This window comes from Scatophagus argus, chromosome 4 (genome assembly GCF_020382885.2).
Source record: "Scatophagus argus isolate fScaArg1 chromosome 4, fScaArg1.pri, whole genome shotgun sequence".
NCBI classification, from domain to species: domain Eukaryota; kingdom Metazoa; phylum Chordata; class Actinopteri; family Scatophagidae; genus Scatophagus; species Scatophagus argus.
Window position 1 is genome coordinate 2617581 of NC_058496.1, and position 26533 is coordinate 2644113.

At 44.8% G+C, this 26533-nt stretch overlaps 2 protein-coding genes across 3 annotated transcripts; one reads left to right on the forward strand and one right to left on the reverse strand.

The window, feature by feature from the left end:
- Positions 1 to 3337: 3337 nt before the first annotated feature.
- Positions 3338 to 14580, reverse strand: syn1 (synapsin I). Of its 2 annotated transcripts, none has more exons than XM_046386819.1 (14): positions 14288 to 14579; positions 13576 to 14020; positions 12569 to 12626; positions 11370 to 11461; positions 10491 to 10647; positions 9931 to 10020; positions 9373 to 9435; positions 9144 to 9286; positions 8966 to 9040; positions 8776 to 8878; positions 8538 to 8681; positions 8311 to 8380; positions 7647 to 8184; positions 3338 to 6374 (listed from the first exon to the last, which is right to left on the reverse strand). In XM_046386819.1, exons 2-14 carry the CDS (start codon positions 13887 to 13889, stop codon positions 6347 to 6349), a joined length of 1875 nt encoding a protein of 624 aa, XP_046242775.1. In that variant the 5' UTR covers positions 13890 to 14020; positions 14288 to 14579; the 3' UTR covers positions 3338 to 6346. The 2 variants fall into 2 exon arrangements, with proteins under 2 accessions (XP_046242775.1, XP_046242774.1); XM_046386818.1 differs by having other exon boundaries at positions 3340 to 6412; positions 14288 to 14580.
- A 2777-nt stretch (positions 14581 to 17357) lies between these two features.
- vgll4l (vestigial like 4 like) lies at positions 17358 to 21123 on the forward strand. Its single transcript, XM_046386820.1, has 5 exons — positions 17358 to 17559; positions 19185 to 19308; positions 19404 to 19653; positions 20101 to 20182; positions 20313 to 21123. Exons 1-5 carry the CDS (start codon positions 17493 to 17495, stop codon positions 20612 to 20614), a joined length of 825 nt encoding a protein of 274 aa, XP_046242776.1. The 5' UTR covers positions 17358 to 17492; the 3' UTR covers positions 20615 to 21123.
- Positions 21124 to 26533: the final 5410 nt, after the last annotated feature.

Consider the following 26533-nt stretch of genomic DNA (forward strand, 5'->3'; position numbering starts at 1 on the left):
CAAAAAAAAGAACATTCCTATCCACTCCAAGTTAACACTCATAAACAAATTCATGTGCAAGCCAAACCATTTGGGAGCGGTCTCCATGGTAACCCACAGTGAGTAGGAGCGAAAGAGACTGAATTGATTTCAAAGGGAATGAAGCGAAGTGCTGATGGGAGTCTTCCATGGAGACCAGAAAAATCTACGTCACAGGGAAAAGGAGGTGAAAATTGCCAGTAAACCATCAGCAATCTGCAAACGCACCGCAGGAAGGATTCTGCAGCGCAGCTTCACATCGGCTGCACGTTCAGTGGCAGCACGCAGGACGAGATGTCTCGCTTGTGCCTGATTACCTCCGGCAGAAATCGACAATGTAAAGTTAACATAAGGTTTGCCATAAGGAGCCCCTGGCAGCCTCACGGTGAACATAAACCAGAGACCTGCGCTCATGTGGGCAGATCCTCCTCTCAGTACATGTAGGTCAGAGTAAGAATAGAGTAGATATTATTCACAGCTGCAGTGAGCAAACACAAACCCCTCTGTCCTGCTCTCTGGAGCCACAGTTAGACATCCCATGGTGAGTCTTAATTAAATCTTTACTATACACACACTCCTCTCTCATCCTTCATCATCTGCCATTTTGGCTGACGAGTCACTCAGTCTTGTGTGCAAGTTTATTAAAGGAGAAAGACGTTTGGAAGGGAGAGCCGGGCCTCTTGGTGGGCGTTGCTTTGCTTTGCGAGGCCTCCTGATGGTGTGAATTATTTGTGGCTGTGCATTGTCACTGTGATATTGTTATGTAACAGCTCAGAAGCAGAATGCAGTTACATTACCGAGCTTCTCGCTCATTTTCATCACAGTTGCACATGCTGATTGAGGTCAGCAGGAGGTTTTATAAAGCAGGCCTGTCACTGAGGTCCCGCTATTCAAGCCTGGACAGACAACAAATCTTTTGTGCGCCAGTTAGGAAGAATCAGTGAGGTCCCTCTAAATATGGATATCTCTCGCTCTCCATCCCACAGCAGTACAATGCAAAGCAGTACTGACTTGCACTAATTGTAGGCCATGCATAATAGCTGTTACAGCCTCCATTTTCCATTCAGACATCTGATTGCTCGATAAAATAACTGAACTGTGGACTGCCATCAGATTTTCTTTTGGAAAACACTTTGTTAAATGTAGTAAAAACGCGTGACACACACGGGATCCGACCTCCCATTTAATCCTGCGCAGTTTGCATATCCACACATCAGATTACATGCGCAAAATCGGTTCTGACACGTAATGTATGTAATTATGCACTCCAGATGCACCTGTGCTCGCAGCTTCTCGGGGCTGTTTAAATGGGTCAGCTCTAGAAATATCCTGGCTGAGAGAAGAAGTCGTGAGTGCCCCTCCCCGTCTTCTCTCGGCCCCGAATAGAACAAGACCTTTGCCGGCAACACCGCTGAGTCCTTTATTTGTGACCTGCACAGTCATAGAAGTTGTGTTAGAACGATTACACAATGTGCATGACTCTCACGGGGGAAAAAAACCCAATTTCTGCTGTTTTCTTGTGAATGGATGGCTTCCTTTGCCAGATAGTGATGCGCTCCGTCCAGCCTGCTGTCTTCCATCATACCAGAGTCAGTCCTTTACATGTGTGGGCTCACAAAGTGAAGCCTGAATGATGCCCAAAAAAGGGAAATGTAATTGTCCTTCAGAACAAAGATGATCCGATGCTAAACAACCTTAGATTTGTTCACAGGGAACAGTGCAGCCCGCCAGGCAGCTGGATGAGAGATGCAAGTGAGCAGCCAGAGCTTTAAAAGCCACGCTGACCTTTCATAACGTCTTGTCTTCTGTCTTCAATTTTGTTATTTTGTCTGCAATGTAAACTTTTAAAGGGAAAATAAATCGATCCATTTGGTGATTGAAATTGAGCTCAGTGTATTTCCACCTCCAAAATATTTAAATGGTCATTTTCTAGGTGAGTGACGGAGAGCAAAATCATTTTAATATATTTGTTTCTGCTGAAGATGCAGGCACCGATTGGTACAAAAACACAGTAATTCTCTCTTTACTGGGGATGCATGACACAACTGGACTCTCTCAGCTGCAGCTGCTCCATTCAACCTCGCAGTCCTAATGAAAGCCCAGAAGATATTGGAACATAATACGTGTGTTTCTCCTCACACACCATGAATTAGGTCATTATCACGGGAAGAAAAGAGGAGGCTAAACCATGGTGAGTGGCATTCAGGGAGCCATTTGCTCATATGTGCCAGATTAGTTTTGTTTAATAGGATTATGCACACATTGCTGTTTGTGTTTTCTGTGTGATTATGACTCAGAGTGGTGTAATTAAAATGTGCATGTCAGAAGAGAAATACGAGACCTCACTGAAGTTGTCAACACATTAGAAAGTCCGGTGAGTTTCTCTGTTGTCTCTCCAGCATCAGCAACATGATAATCCACACCGACATTCATAATCGGCTGGCGTTAACAGTAGACAGCAATCTACTCACGCTGAGAGAATTTGTTTTGTGGATGCAAACGTTTCAGACCATCCTGTGATTATTTTGGGTTGAATATCATATACACACTTGCAAGTTCAAAGGCAGAACTCGCTCTTTCACCTTGTTCGTGTATAATTTCTATAACAACTGTTTCAAATCACTGAAAGTATCTCAGCTCTTGCTCTGTTAATGACTTTTACTTTGCTTCGCTGTGCTCTTCATCTGTTTACCCGATCGTGTTTGTTTTTGTGATTTGTTTTAAAAATCATTCTCTCTTAATTTGGCGGTGTCTCTGCTGTTTCCTGCTGTGGCCTCATTTCCACCATTCTTGAAAACTTGAATTGAGTTTTATCCTAATTTTGTTTTATTATTCCCCATCTCGTTTCTGATCAGTCATACAGAGCCGTAAAAGACCGGTGCTAAATGAATTATATAACCTGGTTAATCTGGGAGCTGAGACTGCAAGCCCACACCACCTTGTGGTCACATTAGCACGGCTGCTGGTACAACACTGTTCAGTTTGCAACATGCAATTTATCCATTTTATTATGTTTTATCGCAAACAAATGACAATAACAAATGAGCACAATAAGCTCAGCAGTATTTGAGTAAACAACATCTTCAAACGCCTCTCAGACTTTCATGTATGTTTATTTTACAGGACGAGCCGCATGGAGCCATTTGGTTTTTTTCTCTTCGTTTCTTAACCTTTTAAAACAATTTCCGGCCTCTTCGGTTGTTTAGCAGAACGCCGCAACGCTGGACTGAGAAACTTCATCCGACTTTCCATCAGCATGAGGGCTGAGGAGATGACCGACTTCTCATTTTTCAGTGAGCTGTTCCTTTAAGAACATCTCGAACTCAGTCAGCACATAAAACCGCCATCGTTGGTCATAGACTTTATTAGACATGTGCATGTTTTTATAACATACTCATTTTCACATAATATAGTTAGCTACATTGCATATAACATCAAATATTGTTTTTTATTACATTTACTTCAATAATCCACCATGATTTACACTATGCAGTATCGTATTTTTCTGAATAACAAAAAAAAACCTCAGCTTTTTGATTCTTGCACTTACATTTATGGTGTACGTTTTTATATCTGGCAGGCATCAACCGACAATCAGTTGCACTCAAATTTGTAAATCTTTTCCACAATGATTATACAATGCATTTAGAAAACAATCAAACTAGCAAAGAAAAGAATGAAATAATACATTCACAGTCAAATCTATCCACCATAAATAACGTAAGAAAAACATCTGTGGATATAAAAACATAAATACACAAAACTACCTGTCACAGCTCATTCTGTCAGCTTCAAGGGGAGCCATCGCAAATGTCTGGACATGGCAAAGAAGCATCTGAGCGACAGATTTTTCAAAGTCAACCATCCATGCAGATTGTGACGGCTCATTTTCATAAATTACACACTCAGCGCAACAAGGCCGCTCTCTTGCTGACTCTCCAGGCCATACAGCCTGTCGTGTGCTGACACCGAGCCACTGTAAAGTCTAAAAATGAAGCCCTACAAGGCCCACATAGTCCTGCCTCATAGAACTAATGAAGCATGTACAGAGTAACTGAAACAAAGAAACGCAAAAATGATCCAATTTAGAGACACACGTAATATCAACAAGCACAAGTAGCAGCAGCAGGGGGTAGAGGTGACAGTCTGCATCACTCAGAGCTCTGTACAACACATCTATTTGGTTTGACCAGTTACAGAACATTCACACATTTATGCACCATTGAGCACAAGGGGTCACTGTGGCTACACAAATAGACTGATAAAACACAGGCAGCACGGAGAATCTGCAGGGGAACCAGAGCTCCTTTATACGTTTGGCTATTGGGTCTTCTCTAAAAAGCGTGATATTGCCATACTGAGTGGACATTCGAATGGAAAGCACTCCCTGTGGAAGACGTTTTGTCAGTGCTCGGAAACAATCGTTCTTCAGTGAACAGCTTGGATTTTCAGAGTAGGGACCGAAGACAGGGCTGTCAGTGCAAAAGACGGGCGGCAGGATGTGCTAAATCTGCAGCGGACTCGACATTCGCTTCGTTGTTGTGGGGCCTCTTCTCACAGACCGTGAACCCGGTGAGAAGCCAGAGGCAGAAACTCGAGGTTGGACGGACTTGAGTGCAAAACCCTGACATAATCCACTGACTTACTGTGCATCCACTCAATTGGTAGCTGGTTTACGGTTGCTTTTTACATTACATTGCTTTGAAATCAAGGGAGCGAGAAATAAAACTACTGTCTGTGTAAATAATCAGATTTTCCACTAACTGTACCTGCACAGTTGCCAACCCTGCCTATGCTGCATCCTTCTGTACCACACCTATCACAGACACAGCAGCACCCCAGGATCAGACCACTGAGCTGTTGCTCTGTCAAGTGGCAGATGAATAAACCTGAAAATATAGACTTTGCTGTGTTCAAGTATGATTTTGCAGTATAGTCTGTGTGCAAATACATCTGAGATAATAAATAAACACATTCTACCATTTTAAAATGCATGCTTCTCCTTCGTTATTGGTAAACAGCCACAATAAAACTACAATGGAAGACCCTCGCCCACACACAAGTGTCACAATCAACTGGACATCCCTGAGACAGCTCCATTTGATCTGACCTTCTTGTCTGTGTAAGGCATGCTGTCGAGGTGGGGAGCTTTCGGGCTTTTTGTGCAACATAAAACAGGAAGAAAAGTGGCAGCAACAACATTGTCACAACATCTACGAGGTTACGCTACTAACTAATTCAGCTACAGGTGACAACACGGTTACAAGCGCCAATGTCAGGGGTTGGAAAATGCAACCATTGCCTCCTGTTGACATGCAGCTAAGACATCACCATGAGCGGTCAACGGCTTGAACAGATCGACCACAAGCTAAACACTGGATATCCTATGTGTGCGTAGCTGCGCTGAGTTAGGGACCGTACAAAAATTATTGGTGGGGGTCATAAAAGGGAGAGGGTACAGGAAGGTCGTCTAACTCTTTCTTCTTTTTCTTATTCCATATTTCTATTTTGTTTCATATTTTGTATTTGTGAGGTTAATAAAATAAAAACAGATCAAACAGTTAAATTAAATTTCAAAAGCGGTGCCATGGAGGTGCTTTTTTGGGATGAAAATATTGCAGTCCTTCAGCACAGTGCTATCGCTTCTTCCATGTTGTGTCTCTAAGTTTATTTAACAGCTCTTTCTTCAAAAATAGATGTATATATATATATATATATTCACCATCCTGTTAAAATGAAATATTTGAACAATTCTATCATTTTGAGATACTGAATAACTGAAAGGAAGACCCTGTTTGCTGCACTCCTCTGCACCTCAATAATTTTCATACAGTCCCTTGATTTATTTGTTTGGTCGGCAAACCAACCAGGAACATAAAGATCACAATGACTTTACATACAAACAAGTGGGAGCTTGTTTCTTATTTCTGTGTGTGTGTTCATGCATATACAGGCTTCTGCGTAGTGTTGTTCTGTAGGACACAATGACCAGATGACTGACTTGAGGCGAGGCAAGGAATGTTTCAGACATCAGTGCCTAAATTTACTGTGTGTACTGTCTACTTCTTGTCAGCTTTAAAAGATTTTAACTATTTAGGCAGTGGGTGTCAAGTGTGTGTACATTTTCACATCAGGATCGAAGCACATGAATCGGAGACGGCATCCTGTTGGTCCTTGTTCATTGGGGAGAATCTGTCCTTCAGTTTGCCTGTCCGTCTTTCTGTCAGTAGGAGGAGGGGAGGGGGGGCTTATGCCGTCTCAGTCAGAGAAGAGACTGGCAAAGGATTTGCGTAGATTGCGTATGGTTTCAGCCTTCACCTCGTCCTGGCTAAGGCTGGCTCGTGGCGCTGGGGTTTCTGGAATGTTGAAGGTATTGGTAAGAGACTGGGACTTGCTATAAAGAGAGGAAAATGGCAATAGAGGAGAGGAAGAAGCTATTAAAGTCATGCAGCAAACCCATGGAATGAAAAGACTGGAGCACGGCAAGACAGACAGAGAGGGACAGAGAGACAGAGACGGAGAGACGGGATAAAAGCGCATTCCTCCTCTACAGCCATTCAGTATTACCTTATCATTTCAAGGTAGCTTTGACATGATATGAATAGTGAATGACTCTTCTGGATGCAGAGTTGATGCTCGTTTTATCGGGGATTGATGGCGAGAGTTTTATGTCTCTTTTTCAAAAAAGTCATCCTAATGGACACAATGTCAGAGAAGGGCTATGGAAAACCATCAGGATACACCGACGACTGAGACAGAAGTAGTCATGCAGATTCTCTGGCTGCGACTCGGAGCAGCTCGTCCATTAACCAGAAGGTCGCTGGTTTCGATCGCCAGCTCTTGTTGCATGTCGAAGTGTCCTTGGACAAGAACCCCTGATTCCTCCTGATGGTGTGAGTGCATGTGAATGGCTGAAATATCGTATGGTGGTTTGGACAGAAAGTGTTATATTGGTCCAACCTCTGCCATCACTGTGTGAAAGTTTGAGTTTTATCTTTGATTTTAGAGCCAATACTCGATGTTTGGGCTGTTGAAGTGAGGCCATGTTGACCTGTCACACACATTCCAGTGTATCGGTGTCAGCATATCTGTTGTCGACATGTGGATATGGAAAAGGTGCTTATGACACTATTTAGGAATAATGTCATAAAACGCACACACACACACACATACACATACACACACGTAAACACATATCAGGAATGTCTCGATGCTGTAATTGTTTTTACTGCCTAACGTTGGAGTGCAACACAACGCTGACGATGCACAGGGTAATTAGCTCCATCAGTAGTTGTTTACGTTTGTGTCCATGTTTGCGACAGAGAGAAACCTGATCCTGGAACGTGCTGTGCCAGATGTGACAGATTCGTTATGAATCAGCTAACGCTTGCTGTTGTTTTAATGTGTCACAGTGACTCCCGACGAACTGAAATGTCATGTTTTGTGGAGCGACTGCTGAAGGACTGAAAATGTAAGAATCAAATCATGCACATTCAGGTGGATGACTGAACAGACTTCCTGTGTGGCATGCATATCTCAGTGCAGGCAAACAGTAAGAGAGGATCTTCTGATCAGGTCAGCTGTCAGATTCACTGATCCCAAATCATTCATCATGTACAGGTACTTACTTTAGTTGTGGAGAGCCGCCCACAGTCGGGTTGTCCTGACTGGGCTTCTGTGGGGGCTGAGGCTTCTGCTGCAGCGGGGGTCGTCCTCCGGGGCCCCCCTGGCCTTGAGCAGCAGGTCGGGGCTGCTGGGTGGTGGGTGCTCCAGGACGACCTTGCTGGCCAGGACCCTTCTGTTGCTGTGTCCCTCCCTGTGACTGCTGCCTTGGGGGCTGGGCAGGCCTCTGCTGCTGGGGTTGGCCCGCTGTGGGTTTCTGGCCGGGGCCTCCAGCAGACGCTTTCTGCTGCTGGGAGACAGACTGCTGCCTCTGAGCTTGAGGTGAACCTCCCTGGCTTCGCTGAGGAGAGCCCTGACCAGAAGCAGGTCTCTGGCCTTGTGGAGCTCCCTGACCTGGTGGCCGTGGCTGGGCTGCGGGGCCTTGGTTAGCCTTGGCCGGCACACTGGGTTCAGCAGGGCTGGCAGCAGTTTGCTGGGCCTGTGCAGGAGGTTGGCCTTGAGGCTGTGGGCGTTGCTGAGATGGGGGACTTTGCTGAGGACCACCTACAGAACAAACGTCGCATTCACATCCGATACTTTCATTATACCCTTGGATAAAAAGCAAAATAATTTCTAAAGAAAAACAAATGATGTCATTGAACTTTTCTGTGACTGTGGAGAGGTTCCTACCCTGAGGCGAGGGGCGCTGTTGAGCCTGGGGTACTCTGGGCTGTGAGACAGGCTGAGGTGACGCTGCTTTCTACAAAGCACAGAACACACACTGCTGGTAGTGACACAACATGTAATCTGATTGTACATCTGTTCTTTCATAGCTTCATATCATTTTAAACAAAAAAGTGAAGTAGAAAGGTAAAAGAGATCACTGTAAAGGTGTCAAGTGTCGGCGGTTTGAGCACCTGTGCTGGATGTGCTGCACGGACTGTGGAAGAGCTGGACGTGTGTGGAACAGTCTGGTTCATCTTAGAAACCACCAGTTCTGCAATCTGAACGCGATCCTCGTCCTGCTGGTCCCCAATCAGCGGCATCGAACAGTCGTCAACCTTAAAATAATAAGCAAGATGATGGATTTAATGGATTCTCCCTCTGATCACTGATAAATAATTCCCTCGGCATCCTCGTCCTGCCTCTTAGTACCTCTATAATGTAGTCCTTGCCATCTTTACCATGTAGAGCCTCCACAGCACAGATATCCAACCCTCCGAAGATGTCAGCACAAGAGTCCACCCACATTCTGTACCTGCCATAGTGCGTTAAACAGAGCCATAATCGTACACTGAGACATGACAGGATTTGCTATCTCTCATCTCGTCTTATGAGCTCTTACTTGTCTGACATGGCCACCTGCTCGAGCATGGATGAGCCAGTGTTGGTTTTCCAGTTCCCAGAAATTGATGTTCTCCTGTTAATTTAATTTAGAAATAATTTTTATTTGTCATAATACTCCACACCGTGGTGGCTTTTTGTTTGGTCTGAAACTGAAGAAGAATCCCAATTTCACTCACATGTAAGCTTTGTAATTGTCTCCAATCTTCTGGATGCGGACGTCGTACTTTGCATCGATGAAGGGCTCAGATGTGGCGTAGGTCTTGGTCAGCGCCACAACACTGGCGATGTCTTGAAAATCATATTGATTGTCCACTTTCACCTGGTGCAGAAAAGCTCAAAGTATAAACACGTTGGCATATTTCGCCCCCAGAAATAAAGTATTAGCATTAAAACACACAGCGGTACCTTTCCCATTCCTGAGTGAGCATGGCCCATCTTTACCACGACAGGGAAGCGAGGGGAGGTGATCTGTAACAACAGAATTATCACATATTCACATAAATGAACTTTGCCATATGACTCAAACACCAGTAAATCAGACGGAAGCGACAAACGGCACCTCTCTTCTATTTCTGTGGGAAATTCTGATTCATATGGAAGACAGCCGAGTTCAGTCAGCCTGTGACTGCAGGGGAGGAGACGACTGCTCAGTTTAACTGTACTGACACTGACTTGGCACACGAATAATTACAGAAAAACCTCTACCTGGACAGAACAGGACAAGACACAGACCAGGAAAGTGGACTGGTCTCAGCTGCTGCACGAGATGGAATATTGACATGGAAGTGAATTATCCTGAAAGGTGACCCGTGCAGATCTGTGTGTGTGTGTGTGTGTGTGTGTGTGTGTGTGTGTGTGTGTGTGTATGTCTCTTTAAGGGTTGCCTAGCACTAAGACATGCCCATCACCACAAGTGGGAAGGGGGAGGAGACAGTAGAGGAGAACAGATGGCAAAGAACTCACCATTTCCTTGTGGTTTGGGTAGTAAACCTGTTCAATCAGTGGGAACTCCTCTGGGCCCAGTTGCTTGTAGAGTCTAGACATCTGAGCAAACTGAAATGGACGCAAATGATCATGATGGAGCTTTTATAATCAGAAATCAGAGTTTTATACGACTAAAGTGGCTGTATTCAGTGTGCAGTATGGTTTCAATTTAATTTGTTAATGCAGATTTCAACATGATAAATTTTAGATCAATTTCATGTCCATACTGGAGAAAAAAGAAAAACCTCAAATCTAAGCTGCTGTGCAGAGGTCACTTACAGGAGCTCGTGATTTTGGTTTAAAGTAGGTGTCTCGTGTCAAATATGTTGTCAAAAAGACGTTTGATAATGACTGAACTGTTCCTTTAATGTTATCAAGTGCAGAGTAAGTTGGACTCTGGTGACTGTTCGTGTTCCTTTATACCCTAATTCAGCAAGGTTAGCCTCATAATCCAATCGATTTTTAAGGACCAAAATGGATTTCAGACTCTTTGAGACCTTTTAGGAGCCGTAGACAAGGCGGAATTAAATCATACTTACCACCCATGGTTTGTCACAGAAATTGTAGACAGAGTGCAAAGAGTTAACACTTGGCAGTCCAGCATACTGCAGTCCAATCACCATGTTGCGGTGGTCTCCATTCTTGTCCATGCTGAATGCATGCTGTCTGATCAGCACAAAGTCTGGCTTAAAGGACCTGGGATGGAGGACATTAGCAGATTATTGAACCCGCACTGCAAGACAAACCGAGCGGTCACGAGGCTACATTCAACATAAGCCCCAGTTTGCAGCAGCACTGTGGGCTATCAAGCTTTCTTAAAGGTGCAGTTTGAAACATTTAGTGGCATCTAGTGGTGTGTTTGCAAACTGCAACCAAACTCAACACCCCTCACATCAGTGTTTTGTTTGTCCGTTCGGGGAGACTGCAGAAACCAACACGTTCTGGTCGAATACAGCAGCTTGGCACAGCAACTCTTCATGCTCTTCTTCTTTAGTGTCACAAACATTTCACATATTATGACCTTTGTACGGTCCAGTCACAGTGTACTTTACTTGGTCCGTTTTGGGTGGGGGGGGACGGACATTCTTTTAGTTAAAATTAGGATGTTAACTGGTATGTCATACGTCTCATACATATGACTCAAACCCTGGTCTTCCACAGAAAAGCCCGCAGCCACCTCCTGACTCTCCTGACTTTTCTTGCTCGTTATACTCTTATGTCAGAACAGGCACCTTCCGGATTGACGCTCGAGGGCAGCGTCCTACTGTGAAGTGAAGGGACACTGAGCAAGCTGCCATATTTGACACGCCGGGAGTGAGAGCAGGCTGGTGGAAACACGGAGCTGCGACATGGCCGACTCTCTGAAAGAGGAATCCTACACGTTGGACCTTTAAGTAGAAATATTTTTGACTACTTACTTAGTAACCTTATGTCCATTCCTGATCGCATCAAGGCTCACATTGTAGGTGCCTGTGGAATTGGCCACCAGGTTGATTTCAGAGAACTCTGCCTGAAAGGAAAATATGACTGTCAGTCCCAAACAAACACCATTCAAAGCAGAGAGCAGGAGGGCACTGAGTGGACACACACTCTACATGCACAGGGTACAATTACAAGACTTTATCAGATATGAGTTGTTCCTGTTACGAGCCCACATGGGAAATAATGGAAACGCAAGTGCAACATGAATTAAGGGGGACAGAAATAGCCAGAGAGGCCAGGCCTCAGGCAGAGGGCCTCCTCAGAGCGGATTACAGCCTAAATATTCAAATAAATGTACTTATGAGGCTGTGCAAAGTCACCAAAACGATTACAGATCAGCTGTTCGACCACACAAACAACTGATTTATCTTGTGACGGGTTTTTGAAGGCATCTGTCAAACAAAGTGTGTTTCTCCTGAGCAGAAGTCAACAGAGTGAATGGATGTGATGAGTACCACAGTCCCCTCTGCTGCCAGTACTCACCCACTTGGACTCAGTATGTGAACACAGTATTAGCTCTCGTTGAAGTGGATGAGTTATGTGTCATTTATTGAAAAACCATAAATGATCTCATGTCAGCATGGAGCTCGCTGTCCATCACCTAAAAGTGGACAAACCAGTAAGAGACCAACAAAATGTCTCAAATGACTTACACCATGACACGCATTAAAACTAAACTAATGCCAAAATGAGGACAAATGGCACACAGTGTGGACAAAGGATCATTTATGGTTTTAGAGAGAAGAATGGTCTGCAATAAATCCTGTAATACTGGTTTAAACAGACCAGAGGCAGCCTTACCCATCACAAAACCTGCAATTTTTGCTAACAGGTCCCGAGAGTCCATTTTATTTAGGTCTCGTGGTGTGGTTTTATTTTATTAATGTTTTAATTATTTAGGATACTGCTGTCACGTTCCAGTTGTCTGAATGTTCTTAAGACCTGAAAGCTTGCTGCTCCATGAAAGGTGCACTGGCATTACTGTGCTATTGTATCAGACGCTTAAAAAGGTCTTAGAATGACAACGATGTCGGGTATCGTGATGATGTCTCACCCAACAGAGGCGGTTGGCGTGACGGCCCTACGTGGTGCGCAGTGGAGATGAGCACTGACAGATTAAAGCACAGACACCCACCTGTTCTACCTTGATGTCAAATTCACCGTGGACCTTCCTCCCTCTGAAGACCTTCACCCTGCGAGTGAAATGAGGATTTCAATCCAGTTGTTGTTCACATCCACACACAAAAACATGAATTTCATGTTGCAGATCTCTCCTATTAAACTGACAGCTGACATTTCCTCCAGAACATGCTCGCAGCTGTGAGGATGCTCGACCTGATGAAGATGTGGTGTCAGATACATCAGATATAAGCTGACATCAGTGGAGGGAAATGCCGCTTTTTTCCACAGATAATCAATCAGTGGCAGTAAGCTGCATGCTGTAATTACTGTAAGTGCTGGCAGTGCGTCAGGACGCGACTGTCTCGGCCCATTTGAAGGCTTTGCAACATGAGGAAAAAGCCAAATGGACTAACATTATTTTAACGTGGTGCATGAGGAGACACGATCCGTCCTGTGAAAGACAGACATGTCCTGCCTGCTGTCACAGAGCGAGAGACCCGCTCAGGCTCTGCACTGTGAGATCTGCTCGCTTTATCATCATCTCGGGTGTCATTTGGAGACAGGAGTGCTGTTTTATCACCCGACACTTGCGCACAGAGCTCTGATAAGCATGCATAATGTGCACTGGTGAAGAGGCTCGGCTGCCCTGCCGCACATGTCTTTTGTCTTGTGCACAATTCGCCCTTACAGCCACTCGACTTGAAAACACCTGCATCATCATGGTGGCCCCAGCCCACCGCCGCGGCACTGGCTTCATTTTACGCATTTTTAATGGCAGAATCGCAGATTACTTCGACACAAATGAAAAAAAAATGGCTTCTGAGCCTTCAGAGTCTGTTGCGCTTTTGCCATGACACAAACCCATCTGCGAGGTGTTTCTGGTGTGAGGGATGTCACACGTGATATCTGAGCACTGGATGAATCATATGACCTTCGAGATGTTGGGCCACTGCAACCCACAGTCTGGCACACATTTCTGTCTAGACGCGGCACCGCGCTGCCAATGCGCACCGCTCTTACCAGTCGGTCTGCTGGTCGTCGATTACCAGGAGGATCTTGGCACTGCTGGAGACTCCTGCCCGGTCCGCTGCCTCGGATAAGGTCGCGGCCGCAGCGGCTGTGGTCTGTTTGACAGCATTGGATATGGACGAGAAGAAGCCGGAGCCTCCACCTGCAGGCTGCTGCTGGCTGGTGGACTGGCGCCGCTCGGACGGCCCCGGTGACACTGCGGGGCTTTGCTGCGGCGGGTCGGGGCGTTGGAGATCGGTCATGTAGCCATTGGGCAGGTTGGACATGAAATTGCTGTCCGAGAGCCGTCGACGCAGGTAGTTCATGGTGGAGGCTTAATAAAAAACGACGGAAAGATGTGTCCAATTACCCTCCAACTGGAGGCGACTTGCAGCTCGGCGTTCAGGCGGAAAACGGAATGACGAGGCTACTTTTCCATGTGCAGGTCTGGGATCACCTGAGGAGAAACAAGCCTCGTGTTATCAATTAGGAGCAGAATTTTAAGATCTGATGGCAGCAGCTTTGTAAGAAATCGTGACTGAGTGGCTTAGGGAATCAGCTGCAAAGCAAACATCACACATATTTAAAAAAATTAAAGATTCATACGACTGACTCCGACGAAACCAGACGTTTTCACATTCACATCTGGTTTATATCGGATTTTACACATCAAAGCCGCCACTGATCAGCAGTCAGAGTCAGAACGAGGCAGGATGAAGCCTACCTGGGAGTGTATCCACTGATCCGCCCCAGTGCTGAGGAGATGAAGCCTCACTGGTGTCGCCTGTGAGCGGAAAGCCTGCACGCAGGTGTGTGTGGCGTCCTGTGCCGGCGGGCTCGAACCTGTGAGATCAAAGCCGCCGTCCCTCGTGCATCACCGCCTTGTCTCCCCGTCCTCCACCTCGAGCCCCAGTTTTTTCCGCCCGCCCTGCGTCACTCCCAGTCGTCCTGAGGGAAGGAGGGGAGCCTGCGAGCCCGCACGGCCGTCAGGTTCCACGGTGTGAGGAGCACGACTTCCGGATGTTCCTTTCAAAATAAACGCACGATAATTGGGGCGTTCTCCATTCCTTTCAAAATGACTCTCACGGGATCTGCAGCAAAAGATTAATTCTAAGAAATGAAAGAACTACGCGGTACTACGCAATAATTAGCTCTTTAGAAATCCTTAAAATAGCGCAGAAAGTCTGACTGCCGGATACAACAAGTCTCCTGCATCAGTGTGCTGGAGACTTCAAGCTTCCACGTCGCAGCTTTGTTTGCTGAATGACCAGATTTGTGATCTCTCAAATCATGCTGGTAGGGCTTCGCTGCTTAAGATCAGATGTTCAGCTCAGGGACAATTTACCGAGTGAGAAAACATCCCAGTGTCAGACTCTGCACACACACGAGTCCCCACACTGAAGCTCAAACACCCAAGTGGAGGAACAAGAAGGCAAAGTTCTGGCCTGAGGAGCACATGTCAAGACAGTAACACGTTTTAAATCCAGTGTGCTTTAGGAGTCTTTTATTTCGTAGGACTTCCCGTCTCGTTCGACCGGCGTTGCGGTGGCTTGACGCAGCGCCGTGCCCGGGTCTGATGCTGGTGCTGATGAGAGCAGAGCGCCAGGGGCGTCGCTCGCTCTCTGTCGACCCCACGGGGTGCTGATGTGACGCTGCATCCTGCTGCGTTCAATAAAACACGGAGCCTGCTGGGCTCACACGGGGTGTTGATTTTCACCAGAGTCAACACAGACTGTGCGAGATGCGCCATCTGTTGATGAAGCCTCGAGGCCCCCCCGGGGGGCCCCGGGCCCGCACCGCGTGGTGGGCACTGCTCAACCAGGCCAGTAAGGTGGACTGGCAGAGTCACTGTCTCCTCATCTCACAAAAAGTAGCCTGTTTTCAGTGGTGGAAAGTACATCGACTCAAGTATTGTACTTCAGTACAGATTTGAGGTACTTGTACTCAAGTTGAGTATTTCATTTTTCTGCTACTTTATATTTCTACTCTGCAGTTTAGGAACATATTTTGTACTACTGTTGTACTGTTCTAGTCCATTACTTTTATTTCAGTAACGTTGCATTTTCATTTTAATAATGCAAAATCTAATCAACAAATAAAAGCTGGTGTAATAGTTGACATTCCGATGAAACTGTATTGATCCCTCGAGGGGAATTCAAAAAGTGCATCAGAAGATAAACTAAACTAAGTTAAAGGCTCCTTTACCAGCTTCAACATTAAAATGATGAACAAACAAATGCTTCACTTATTATAATCCAATCATATAACATACAGTATTCTGAAATACACCATCCAGCATAATGAGTGTTTTTACTTTTGGTACTTGAAGTATATTTTGATACTTCTGTGCTTTTAGAGTATTTCTAGATAGATAGATAGATCGATAGATACTTTATTGATCCCGAGGGAAATTCATTCATTATAAATGTTGTTTAAATACAACATGTGAGTACTTCTATCACCTCTGCCTGTTTCATAAGACAAAACAATGAAAATGAAAATGCATGTTTTTACGATGCTGATTAAAACACAAAATATCGATATAAATAAATGCAAATAAAAATAATAAAAAGCAATAAAAGGACCACATCACATAAGAGGAAATAAATGCAGATAACAGTTAAAAAGATTCACAGAACTTTGCCAGCCGAAGACAAACTGTTCTCGGCGTCTGAGGTGCACACGTGAAGGACAAATAATCAAATAAATTCTGATTCTTTGCATTTTCACATATCCACAGAGTGTGAACCAACGTGTTTGTTTTTCGGGATTATTTTTGCTGCTGTGGCTGTGTGAGATGCACACACATCATGGCGTGCTGTTGCAGTGTGTGGCTTAGGGGGGTCACTGTTGAGCTTAAACTGAGCTCAGCGTGACATTTTGTGTGTGTGTGTGTGTTAACTAACAGTGAGAACTTTGTGAGTGCAGCTCTTTCTCATTTTTGAACAAAAACTCCCATCACTGTTCAGATAATAACCAGCCGTCGTGTTAAGTGGACTGAAACAGTCAGTGCAGGGCAGCACGCAGGATCACACACCAAACATATCAATCACACGTGTATGACTGTTATGTTTGCATGTATCATACATCTCCGTATTAATTGTTTTTTTTGCTTTTCAGCAGTGTCAGTGTCACGCAGCATCTGACTGAGTGGCCTCCAAAGACTTTGTATGTGTGGCCAAACTCCTAAATGTGCTCAGGCAAGATTGTTCTCATGGCAGCAGCATTTTCAGGACTTAGGAGTCTTTGTCTGGCCATCAACAAAAGCCTTTGGATTACTGGTGAGGCAGGCTCACAGTACAGCTGCCTGCGTGTATGGGCAGGTCAGTGGAATGACTGGAGCTCCGGTGGGATAAGAGCTCGAAAAAATGCAGTTCGGTGAGATTGCAGATTAGGTGGGAGGGGAGGGGATGGGAGGGGAGGGGGACAGGTGCTGACTACATGGGGGGAAACAAAAGGCACACTTCCCTTTCTTCATGGCCCAGGGAGAAATCTGATAAGCTGTGTGAAAAAGTGAAGAGATGTGTTTTTTTGTTGTTGTTGTCATGACATCACAAAAGAAAATCCTGAATAAAGTAAAAGCTTCTCTAATCGCTGTGGATTCTGTGGTACTGTGACATTTAGCAAACCCACTTTCTACCTGTGAGACAAGCCTACCTGTGAGCTCACTCTGCCTGCAGTACAATAACAACGCAGAGCGCGTGTGATTGGCCCAGGCTGCAGCCAATCTGAACACGAGGGCTAAGTCACAGGGAAGCCACTGCGCCTATCTGCACTCACCTGATATGTTACCTGGCTGAGCTCAGAGCCAACATCTCATTACCTCTCCAATACAGTCTAAAACTGAGGCTCATTGTGTCCCAGCAGTCAAGGTGCTCTCTCTCTCTCTCTCTCTGTGTTTGACTGCACTCACACAAAGACCAGGAGCCATGGCTGTGGCTAATTTCCACTACATCACCCGGATGAGCAGTGGCTTCAAGGTGTACATTTTAGAAGGTGAGCTTCATTTTCTCTTTTCTTTCATTGCCTCATGTTGCTTGACGGGAATGCGTATTGGCATTCCTGTGATCAGTGGAGTTCAGTCTGCTGGGGTTATGCCACAAGACTTTGGTGTTTCATATTTAGATCTTATGTCACAAACCGAGCTAACGTCAGCGTTCATGACAGGATACTTCTGTGGTATCAAAGTATCAAATGGAAAGATGTGATGACAGTGATGTGAAAGACACACACTGACGAGAGCATTCAACCTTTAAAACAGGTTCTGTCGTTTAGACCAGGAGGAAAAGAGATGACTCTGCTTAATCCGGTTCAGATCAGAAATGTGTCGGGTGTTTCCAATAAGAACACAATCCAGGCCGTCCAAACATGAGAAAATGAAACAAACTGTGTCTTTATTATAGCGGCTAAATCATACCAGAAATCTACTTAGAATAAAGAACAAACGACTGTGTGCTAATACGTATTGAATTTCAAGGTCCTCAAGCTTGTTCTGAGTAAAATGGACTAAGATGCTGCTAGTCGCTCACGAGTGTGCCGTGTGTCTGTTCATAAAATCTGATTTGTCGCAGCCAAACAGAAGGTCAGGCAGCACAGCCCCGCTGCTAATGAGGAAGAAATATCCATGCCCGAGGCGTTAGAAAATCAGCATAGGTGTGGTTATACCTCCCCCTCCTCCTCCCTGCACAATGGCACTCAGAGTGAAGCTCACAGGTGTTGAGTCAAATGCGGATTGGACTTTTGTTGTCTTACAGTTGAAAACAGGCAATCACCTCGTCGCCTGACTTCAGTGGTCTTTTGAAGCGCTGAAAGGCGAATTTGAATACAGTTGAAGGAGAATTCAGGGCTCAGTTAAGTGTTAACTGAGCACACAGTTAAACAATGGCTCGCAGTGTAATTATGCTGCCATTACATTTTCAAACAGTGCTTTGTGTTTTGACTGTTTTTGAACGTGTGAGCCTGATGAATGGATTTGAAAGCATTGTTCGTGCTGCCTCGATTCGACTACGCTGAGCGATGTGCCCACCTTTATGAAAACACCTTAAAATCGTTTTGTTGCTTTAACTCATCGGTGACATCACCAGCTTCTCGCTGACGTGTTTCAACTTGCAAGAAGCCAGCGTGCGCTCTCCTCCATGGCCCCTTCATGGACGAGTTGCCGCTCAAATCAGGGTCCCTCGTAGGCCCGAAGCTGTTGGATGTGTGGCACCCCATCTGTCACAAAACCTGTTGATTGCGTCCTTTCAACTGTGTGTCAGGGCCGAATGCCAACATTATGCAGAAAAACAACATTTACCGTTAGCACTGAATCAGCTGTGTGGTGTTGCAAGCCTCACTAATCAGGTAGATCGAGTTCTACAAGTTAACGGAGTTTACAATTAACGGTGACAAAAGAAAAAACCCAAACATTTTCCCACGAATAGCAGCCATGCAGCTTGATGTCACGTATCAAAACAAGTTACTCATCGCCAAGTGACACATACAACTATCAGTAAATCAGTATAGTGAAATCATCACTGCAGGTATAAGCTCATTTGTTTAGCCTAAATAATCTGCGTGTGACATGATTGTATTTCTAAAAGTCTCCCTTTCTAATTCTGCACCTTCATTTTGTTTTTCAGGTCAGCCCCACCTCAGGAGCGAAGACAGATTCAGACACATCACCAATGACCGGGCTCGAGTGCCAACGGTGTACCCAATCAAACGCAAGCGCAGTCACGAGAGAGGGCTGACATTGGAGGAAAGGTCAGTGAAAGTCCACACAAGATTCAACATAAAACTCATTCGTGGAATTCATGCCAAAGACAGCTGACATTTTCCTGATGAAAAATTTGTTTCAGGCGAGAGCGGGTGCTGAGCAGGAGCAGCGGCAAAGCTGCACAGAAAGCCACGCCAGCGCCGGCCGTCTTCAACAGGCCACAGAGCCCCACGTCCACCTGGAGTCCAACTGCCAGCCCCACCAGTCCCCTGCCCACCCATGTGTACTACGCACCAGTCATGGATGAACCACTCGCGCTCATCAAGAAACCAAGAAAAGATCCCGAGAGCACGGAGGACAAGACTAAGAGTTCTGCCACCACTCACATCCAGGTAATTCACCAAGCATTACCTGTGAGTGCCGTACTGTACTGTATGTCCCTTTGTGGGCTCAGTGTAGCTGCAGGCTAAACACAGCAGTGGTACATCTCCCATCTGAAGCCAGTGAATCCGACTGCACAGACATTCCTCTTCCAAGAGCGTCTACAGGCCTAAGCTTGTTCCAGCTATGCAATCCAGCCGGATTCAGAAAGAAAATGTGAGCAATGGAGGGAGGAATGCCATCAACAAGACCAAACAGACTGCTCTCTCTTTGACCTGTATATGCCACCACAATGGGAGTGATCCGGCTCTCACGGGCCAACCAGTTTAATCGGTTTTCAAATCATTTTGTTTTCAAAAGCACAGTCAGGTTTAGGTGCTGTTAAACAAACTTTCTCTGCACCTTTCAATCTAATTAATCACACATTTCTTGTTTTTGTTTTTGTTTTGTTTTGTCAGATGCGTCCCTCTGTGATCACTTGCGTCTCCTCATCCAGGAGCCCCTCCTGCAGATCTGAGGTCCACAGGGGCCACTCATCAGGTCAGTCTCTTGTGAATAAGCTCAACCAACAGACGGTCCCACCCTAATCGTCATCCTAACGTTGATATCCACTCACATTTACTGACTCACTGAGGGGTGTGTTTGATCTCATTAATCCTTCCTGTTGCAGTTATTTCCAAATGCAACTATGACCATGTGGTCGAGGAGCATTTCCAGAGGAGCCTCGGAGTGAACTACCAGAAAGCCCGCTCCCAGCAGCTCTCCATCAGCGTGTCCGTCGACGACCACTTCACCAAGGCTTTGGGAGACAAGTGGCTGCAGATCAAATCCAAGTCCTCTTCCTGTTCTTCCACACCTCCCAGCAGTCCAAGCGTTACTCACTCCCCCACCTACAGCCACAGCCCAAATCAGTCCCACAAAGAGTCCGCCAGCAGCTCATCGCCGACTTCCAGCCACTGGCCTGTCAATTAAAACAGAAATGGCCTCCGTTGTGGGAACAAACTGGACTCTTAACATTTCACTGCGTGCAGCTCTGCTTGCTGGGCAACGGAAATGCCAGCGCTAGCATTGAGAGTGCGAGCTAACAGTTGCAGGAGTGCTATCACTTTGGACCCCCGTACGTCCGAATTTAAGACACACTGACGCAGACAAAATGTAGCACAAATCGGGACATCCTTGTTATGTTACATTTCTATCCTGAGCTTGTCGATAGCATCTGAATACCTGAGCTACTGTAGATGGTATTGTGGGGTGATTGAAAAATCAGCCAAGTAATCCTTTACATTTCTTTGTTTATGTGTCTGTGTGTTCTCGCGCAGTCTGAAAGACACAGTTTTGTTGTATTGTATTTATATTCTGTTATGAATGGGACCCTTATAGTCTAAGTGACTTGTCTATCTGCTGTACAATATTGTGCTTACATCACAAAAGAAAGTCTTTGAAGAAAGGCCTTGACAAAATAAAAATCTCTTAAATCCTTTCATAGTTTTGTGTGTTCATCATTTGTAAAATCATATTTGATTGAAATGAAAACGTTATTATTTTTTTGTCTCGTTCAGGATGTCACAAAATAAATAAAACTGATTTCAAACTCAAAGGTCGTCAGCTCACCTTGCCTTGTAAAAACTGGGCAGGGTGGCGTACCAGACGACTTAATTTGATCTGTGAGTCAGTGTACGTCTGCAACGCGTCCGGCACACACACGGCATTTTACACAGAGACGTTGCCACACACTGAGCTGACATTAAATGGACGTCTGAGCAACTCACTCAGGACTTTTTCCTGTAAGTTTGAGGGAATGCAGGCTGCATGTTCCAGCAGGCTCCAGGCCTTGTGCTCTGACATTCCTGTCTCCTGAGAAAATGACTCTGTAAGATCCTACAGATCCTGTTTGGCAAGGGATTGGAGGGAGGGAAGAGGAGAAGGAAGGGTTGGGCTAATATAAGCCTGAGCATGAGAACCAGCCGAGCTCTTCAGTTACTTATTTGCATGTCGTATCTTGTCTAACTTTAAATATGATAAACAGCATTAAAAACCAAACTTCCGAACCTCGTCTCTTTAAAATTACAGTGTGGCTTGAAGAAGTGGGAAATAACCGAAGTGTTCTGACAAGCTGAACATCCGAGCAACATCATGCATCAGGGAGGAGAGATGACAGAATGTGTTTATACATAAAAAATGCAAAATATCAAAAGAGTCTAAACTTCTGTCACTGGGTTGTTCAGACATCTGCACGAAACCACTTAAAATCTGCACAGGGACACAAACATCAAACCCATCTTGCAGCCGCACATGAAGACCAAACTGCTGCTTATTTCTGGTTTCCTCATTAAGTGTTGAAACTGGTATTTCCACATGGAGTATAATCATTAGCCTGCATAGTGTAACCTGAACAGAGGCGCTGATGCCACCTAGAGGCCCTCAGGTAAAGCTTAACACAGCCAACACTGTCAGTGCAAACGGTCTCATGTTGCACGATGAGCAGAACACACGCAGCTGAAAACAGCTCTGCAGGTGAACGTGTTGTCGAAGCGAGCGACCTCCACGGTCACCTCAAGAAGACACTTTGCTTGCCACTAGGAGGCGACTTCACGACGGGTTTTCACACCTGCACATCATTCACAAGCTCTCAGTCCACTTCAGCATCCTGTCTTGACGGTGCACTGCACTGTCATAAAGCTCTGAGAGGATTGAGTCTTAATTGGTGGTTAGTTTTCAATTTCAGAATATGCCTTTAGAGATTCTGTGGCCATCGTTGTGGCTCCAACAGCAGATATTTTCAGTGACGCAGAGTTTCCAGCATTGTTTGTGGTGACAAAACCAGGTACTTTAAGGGAAAACATCTTTTTAAAAAAGTGTTTTTTGTGCCTAAACCTAACCCGACCTAACAACAGTGCCAATATTCACTCTCTCGATTGCATGTGGGTTATCCATCCATCCATCCATTTTCCATACCGCTCATCCCTCAGGGCCCTGGGGGGCTGGAGCCTATCCCAGTGGCGGGGTTCAGTCTGGACTGGTTGCCAGCCACGACACACAAAGACAGACAACCATACACTCACACCTCGGGGCAATGTAGAGTAGCCAACTAACCTAATGTGCATGTTTTTGGTATTGTGGGAGGAAGTCGGAGAACCTGGAGAAAACTGCATGTGGGTTATGTCAAAACTTTACGTTTGATATGATGAAGCTTTACTTTTCTTTACGTTTTAACTTTCAGTCTTATGTTGCTCTTCTTCAGATCTGGTTGGGTTTTGGCCCAAAAAACATTTGGTTGGGGTTTGGAAAAGATGTTTGATGTTTTGCCTTAAAAGAGCTGCTTTTGTGACCCCGGACACAGAGGGAAAAAATGTCTTCATGTGCTACAAGGACGGGCCACAAAGTGTCCCAACGGTTTCTAAAAGGAGTCGGTTGGTTGGTTATTGAGGCCCAAAACAGCGATGTCAGACCACCACCGACCCGTCCGCCTCCCGCTGACGAACTGAGCCCGTGTGATCACGACACGTATTGTTGAAAAGTTGCTGTGATACGAAGGAAGCATACAAAACTCACACATCAACAACATACAACATTTTACTGTGGTAAATGTGCCTCATTTGATGCACTACACTGCAATTAAATGCAAGTTTGCTGCACAAGATAAACTAAAATATGTTCAAATACTGAGCGCAGTTTCTGACTACATCTAAGATGAACGTGGTCGTCGACTCCTCATGAGAATGTTAAAAGAAAAATCTTCTCAAGCTGCTCCACAACAAATGCACATTGTTGCATGAGACAGCAGTAAAAGATAATTAGGGATCTGAATTCCTCAAACATGACAGAAAACAACATTTAACTTAATTTGACTGCGGCAGTAGTAATTAAGTATATTCACCGCAGTACAGAAGAGTGGCTAAGCCCTCTGGGAAAGTTCTCGCACTTAGTCTCGTCTGTCAAAAGTCAGATCTCCGTCAACAAAACACGCAGCATTTTGTAAATAATTCCGATCACAGCTCTAATCTCATGAGAACATGATTGCAAGGAGATTGTGTTTCTGTTGTGGAGCAACAGTTTGATTCATTTTCAAGGTCCTCGTTCAGCCTCCACAGGTTTAAATGATCAGAGTGATGTCTCTCCAAAGTGGGGAGAAAAAACAAAACAAAACAGACGCCCAACGCAGCACATAACACGTGGGCACCACTTACAGCACATGTAAAGAGACCAGAGGAGCTGCCAGGCCGATAGAATCTGTCCCAAGGTGTGAGCAGATAAAGTACATTTAACCAGGGAGCATTTACAGGTGAGCTTATGTGTGTCCTACCTGTGCGTTGTGTATTGAGAATCCAGCCATCGGTGATGTCATAATGTCTACTGATTGTCCACGTTTGAACTGTAACCAAATTCAGATTTTAAACAGACAAGACTGGCTGACAACAGATCACATGTAATCAGACTGATAATAAGATTGGGTCAAACCCGATATGCAGGTACACGGTCGGTGCGTGAACTCCAATGAACTCCTGGACATTACATGGTTAAAGTGTAGCAGGTCACATGACATATCACAAGGTTATGCTATGTTTGCGTTTTTTAAAAAAGTTAAAGGCAGAACAATACTTTCCGCTCCACATATTTTGGGATGTTTGATTTGAAACAGAACATATTTTAATTATCTGTTTTCTGTCTGCAGATGTTTCTTGTTTCCCTGAGAGTCTCTCTGTCGGGAGTGTTTTGTCACAGTGATTATTATTTGGGTTGTTTTAACTGTGTGGTCTCCCTCATGACTCTTGGCTCATGTAAAGCTGCTTTCCATCCTCTGCAAAGCACAATGTGAGCCTTTCAATTAACGTCCTTCACATATGAAACTGAATGTAAAAACTTTTTGTGGTAAACAATAAATGAACAACTATACTGCATACATGTTAAATGAATATACTTTCTGAAGTGCTGGATTTAGCTGCTCCTGCTCATGTGTTAGAACAGAACAATAAAGAAAATATAAAGACATGTGCTGCATGTTTGCTGTCCTTTTCTGGCACACAATGGCTCCACCTAGTGGTGACTGTATTTCTACACCCACTTGGGACTTGTGCTTGAGTTTTTTGATCCTTTGAGGTTGCTGTAGCTAGTCGGCGTAGTAGCAGACTAGCAGAATAGCATTAGCAACGTGAAGCTAAGCTATGTGTGTTGTTTTATGTAATTCTGGATGAGATAACATTACTGCAGTCGCAATGCTTATTTCTGCTCGTGCTTTAATGGTTATTTCCATCATACATTAGTAGCTAACAGAGCTAACAGAAAGACGTCGTTCGGCTGTTGGGTTGACACTTGCTAGAAAAGCTAGAAAGGTGCTAATTATAATCAGCCCAGATCACATTTAAAACAATGTAGTTAGACTATGTTGTATGATTAAGTCCCTAAAATAGGTTTTTGAAACGGCACACAGTTCTCCTGTAGTTTATGTCAGTACTGTTGTTTTTGTAAGGCTGATGTGAACAACAGGAAATGCGGGGGGAGGGGAGGGGAGTGGGGGTGTTGGGCTGGAGTTTATTCCAGCTGATGTTGGCCGACACCCTGGACAAGTCGCCAGTTCATCACAGGCCTGACAAACAAACCATTCATGGTCACATTCACACCTGCGGGCAATTTAGAGTCACCGGCCGCATGAAGCCCATGCGGACCTGAGGAGGCCCTGGCTGGGATTCAAACCAAGAACCTTCTGGCTGTTTTCAGCAACAATTAAAATGTTTCCAGATGTTAAAAGAGAATTTTTTTGTAATCCTACAGATTAGATTACAAACTACAAAAACTGCCATCTTGTTTGCACTCAGTAAGTGACTGCGTTTCAAACTGTGGAAACTGGAACTGGAAGCACATCACATACGGTGCAGAGATGCAAACTTGGGCCACCTTCACATTTCTTTCCGGCGTGAGTCACTTCCATTCGTCGCGTGCTTTGAGGAGGTCAAACTATTCCACAAAGGTAGCATTTGTGTGACCCGTCAGACGTCACAGGTCCACGCTTATCCAGGAGGCACGAAATAAATAAGTAATGAAGAGGAACTCATCAGCAGATTTGGAGCCAGTGTAGCATCGCAGGAAAGATCAGCTCTGCTGACGCTGAAGGCGGCCTCACAGCCTCGTGGAGTTTCTCAGCAAAGTGACTTTTCATGGCAAACAGCAGGTTGATCAGTAACACCGTGTGGGAGTGTCGCTTCACTTCTCAGCTACGTTTGTTCACTGAGCTGCTGAGCTGAAGGTGATTCTCTGTAAACTAAACTTTAACGGTGCAGAAAGTGAAAGATGAAATATCTTAAATAAAGGCATTGTGTGCTTGTTTGTTGTCTTACAAGATATTTCTTCTTTCCTGTGTGTTTTTGTGTTATGAACGTATGTTGTATGTTGTGTTTAATTAAGGCTATTTCCATCAATACGAAGGGGAAAAAGGATCCGCAAGCCACTATTGCAAGAAACCTCAAATCAAAAATAATTTCATCCAAATTTCAGAGCCTCCAGAGCACAACTTAGTATGACAAAATAAGAACAAAGTACCTCAAAATGAAGACTTACTCATCTGAGAGTAATGCCTTAGTATCTCAAAATCAGGTCTCAAAATGTAATTATAACTATTACTTTTGAAAAACTTTCTCATTATTTTTTTTAAGACACTAAGTCATTATTTTAATGTAGTTTCTTGCTGGTTTACAGGAACTCTTTGGCAGAATTGAGCTGCAATAAAGCATATTAAACCTCAGAACTGAGGTTTTCTTTTTAGTGGTTGTGAGTAACTTAATGCTTGAATCTAATTCGAAAAATTAAAAAGCTGTGTGGTGAACGCATCTTATCCTTTCCATCTGTTTACCTGTTGGGAGCAGAACTGTGTGTATCGGCTGATCTGAGATCTGATAG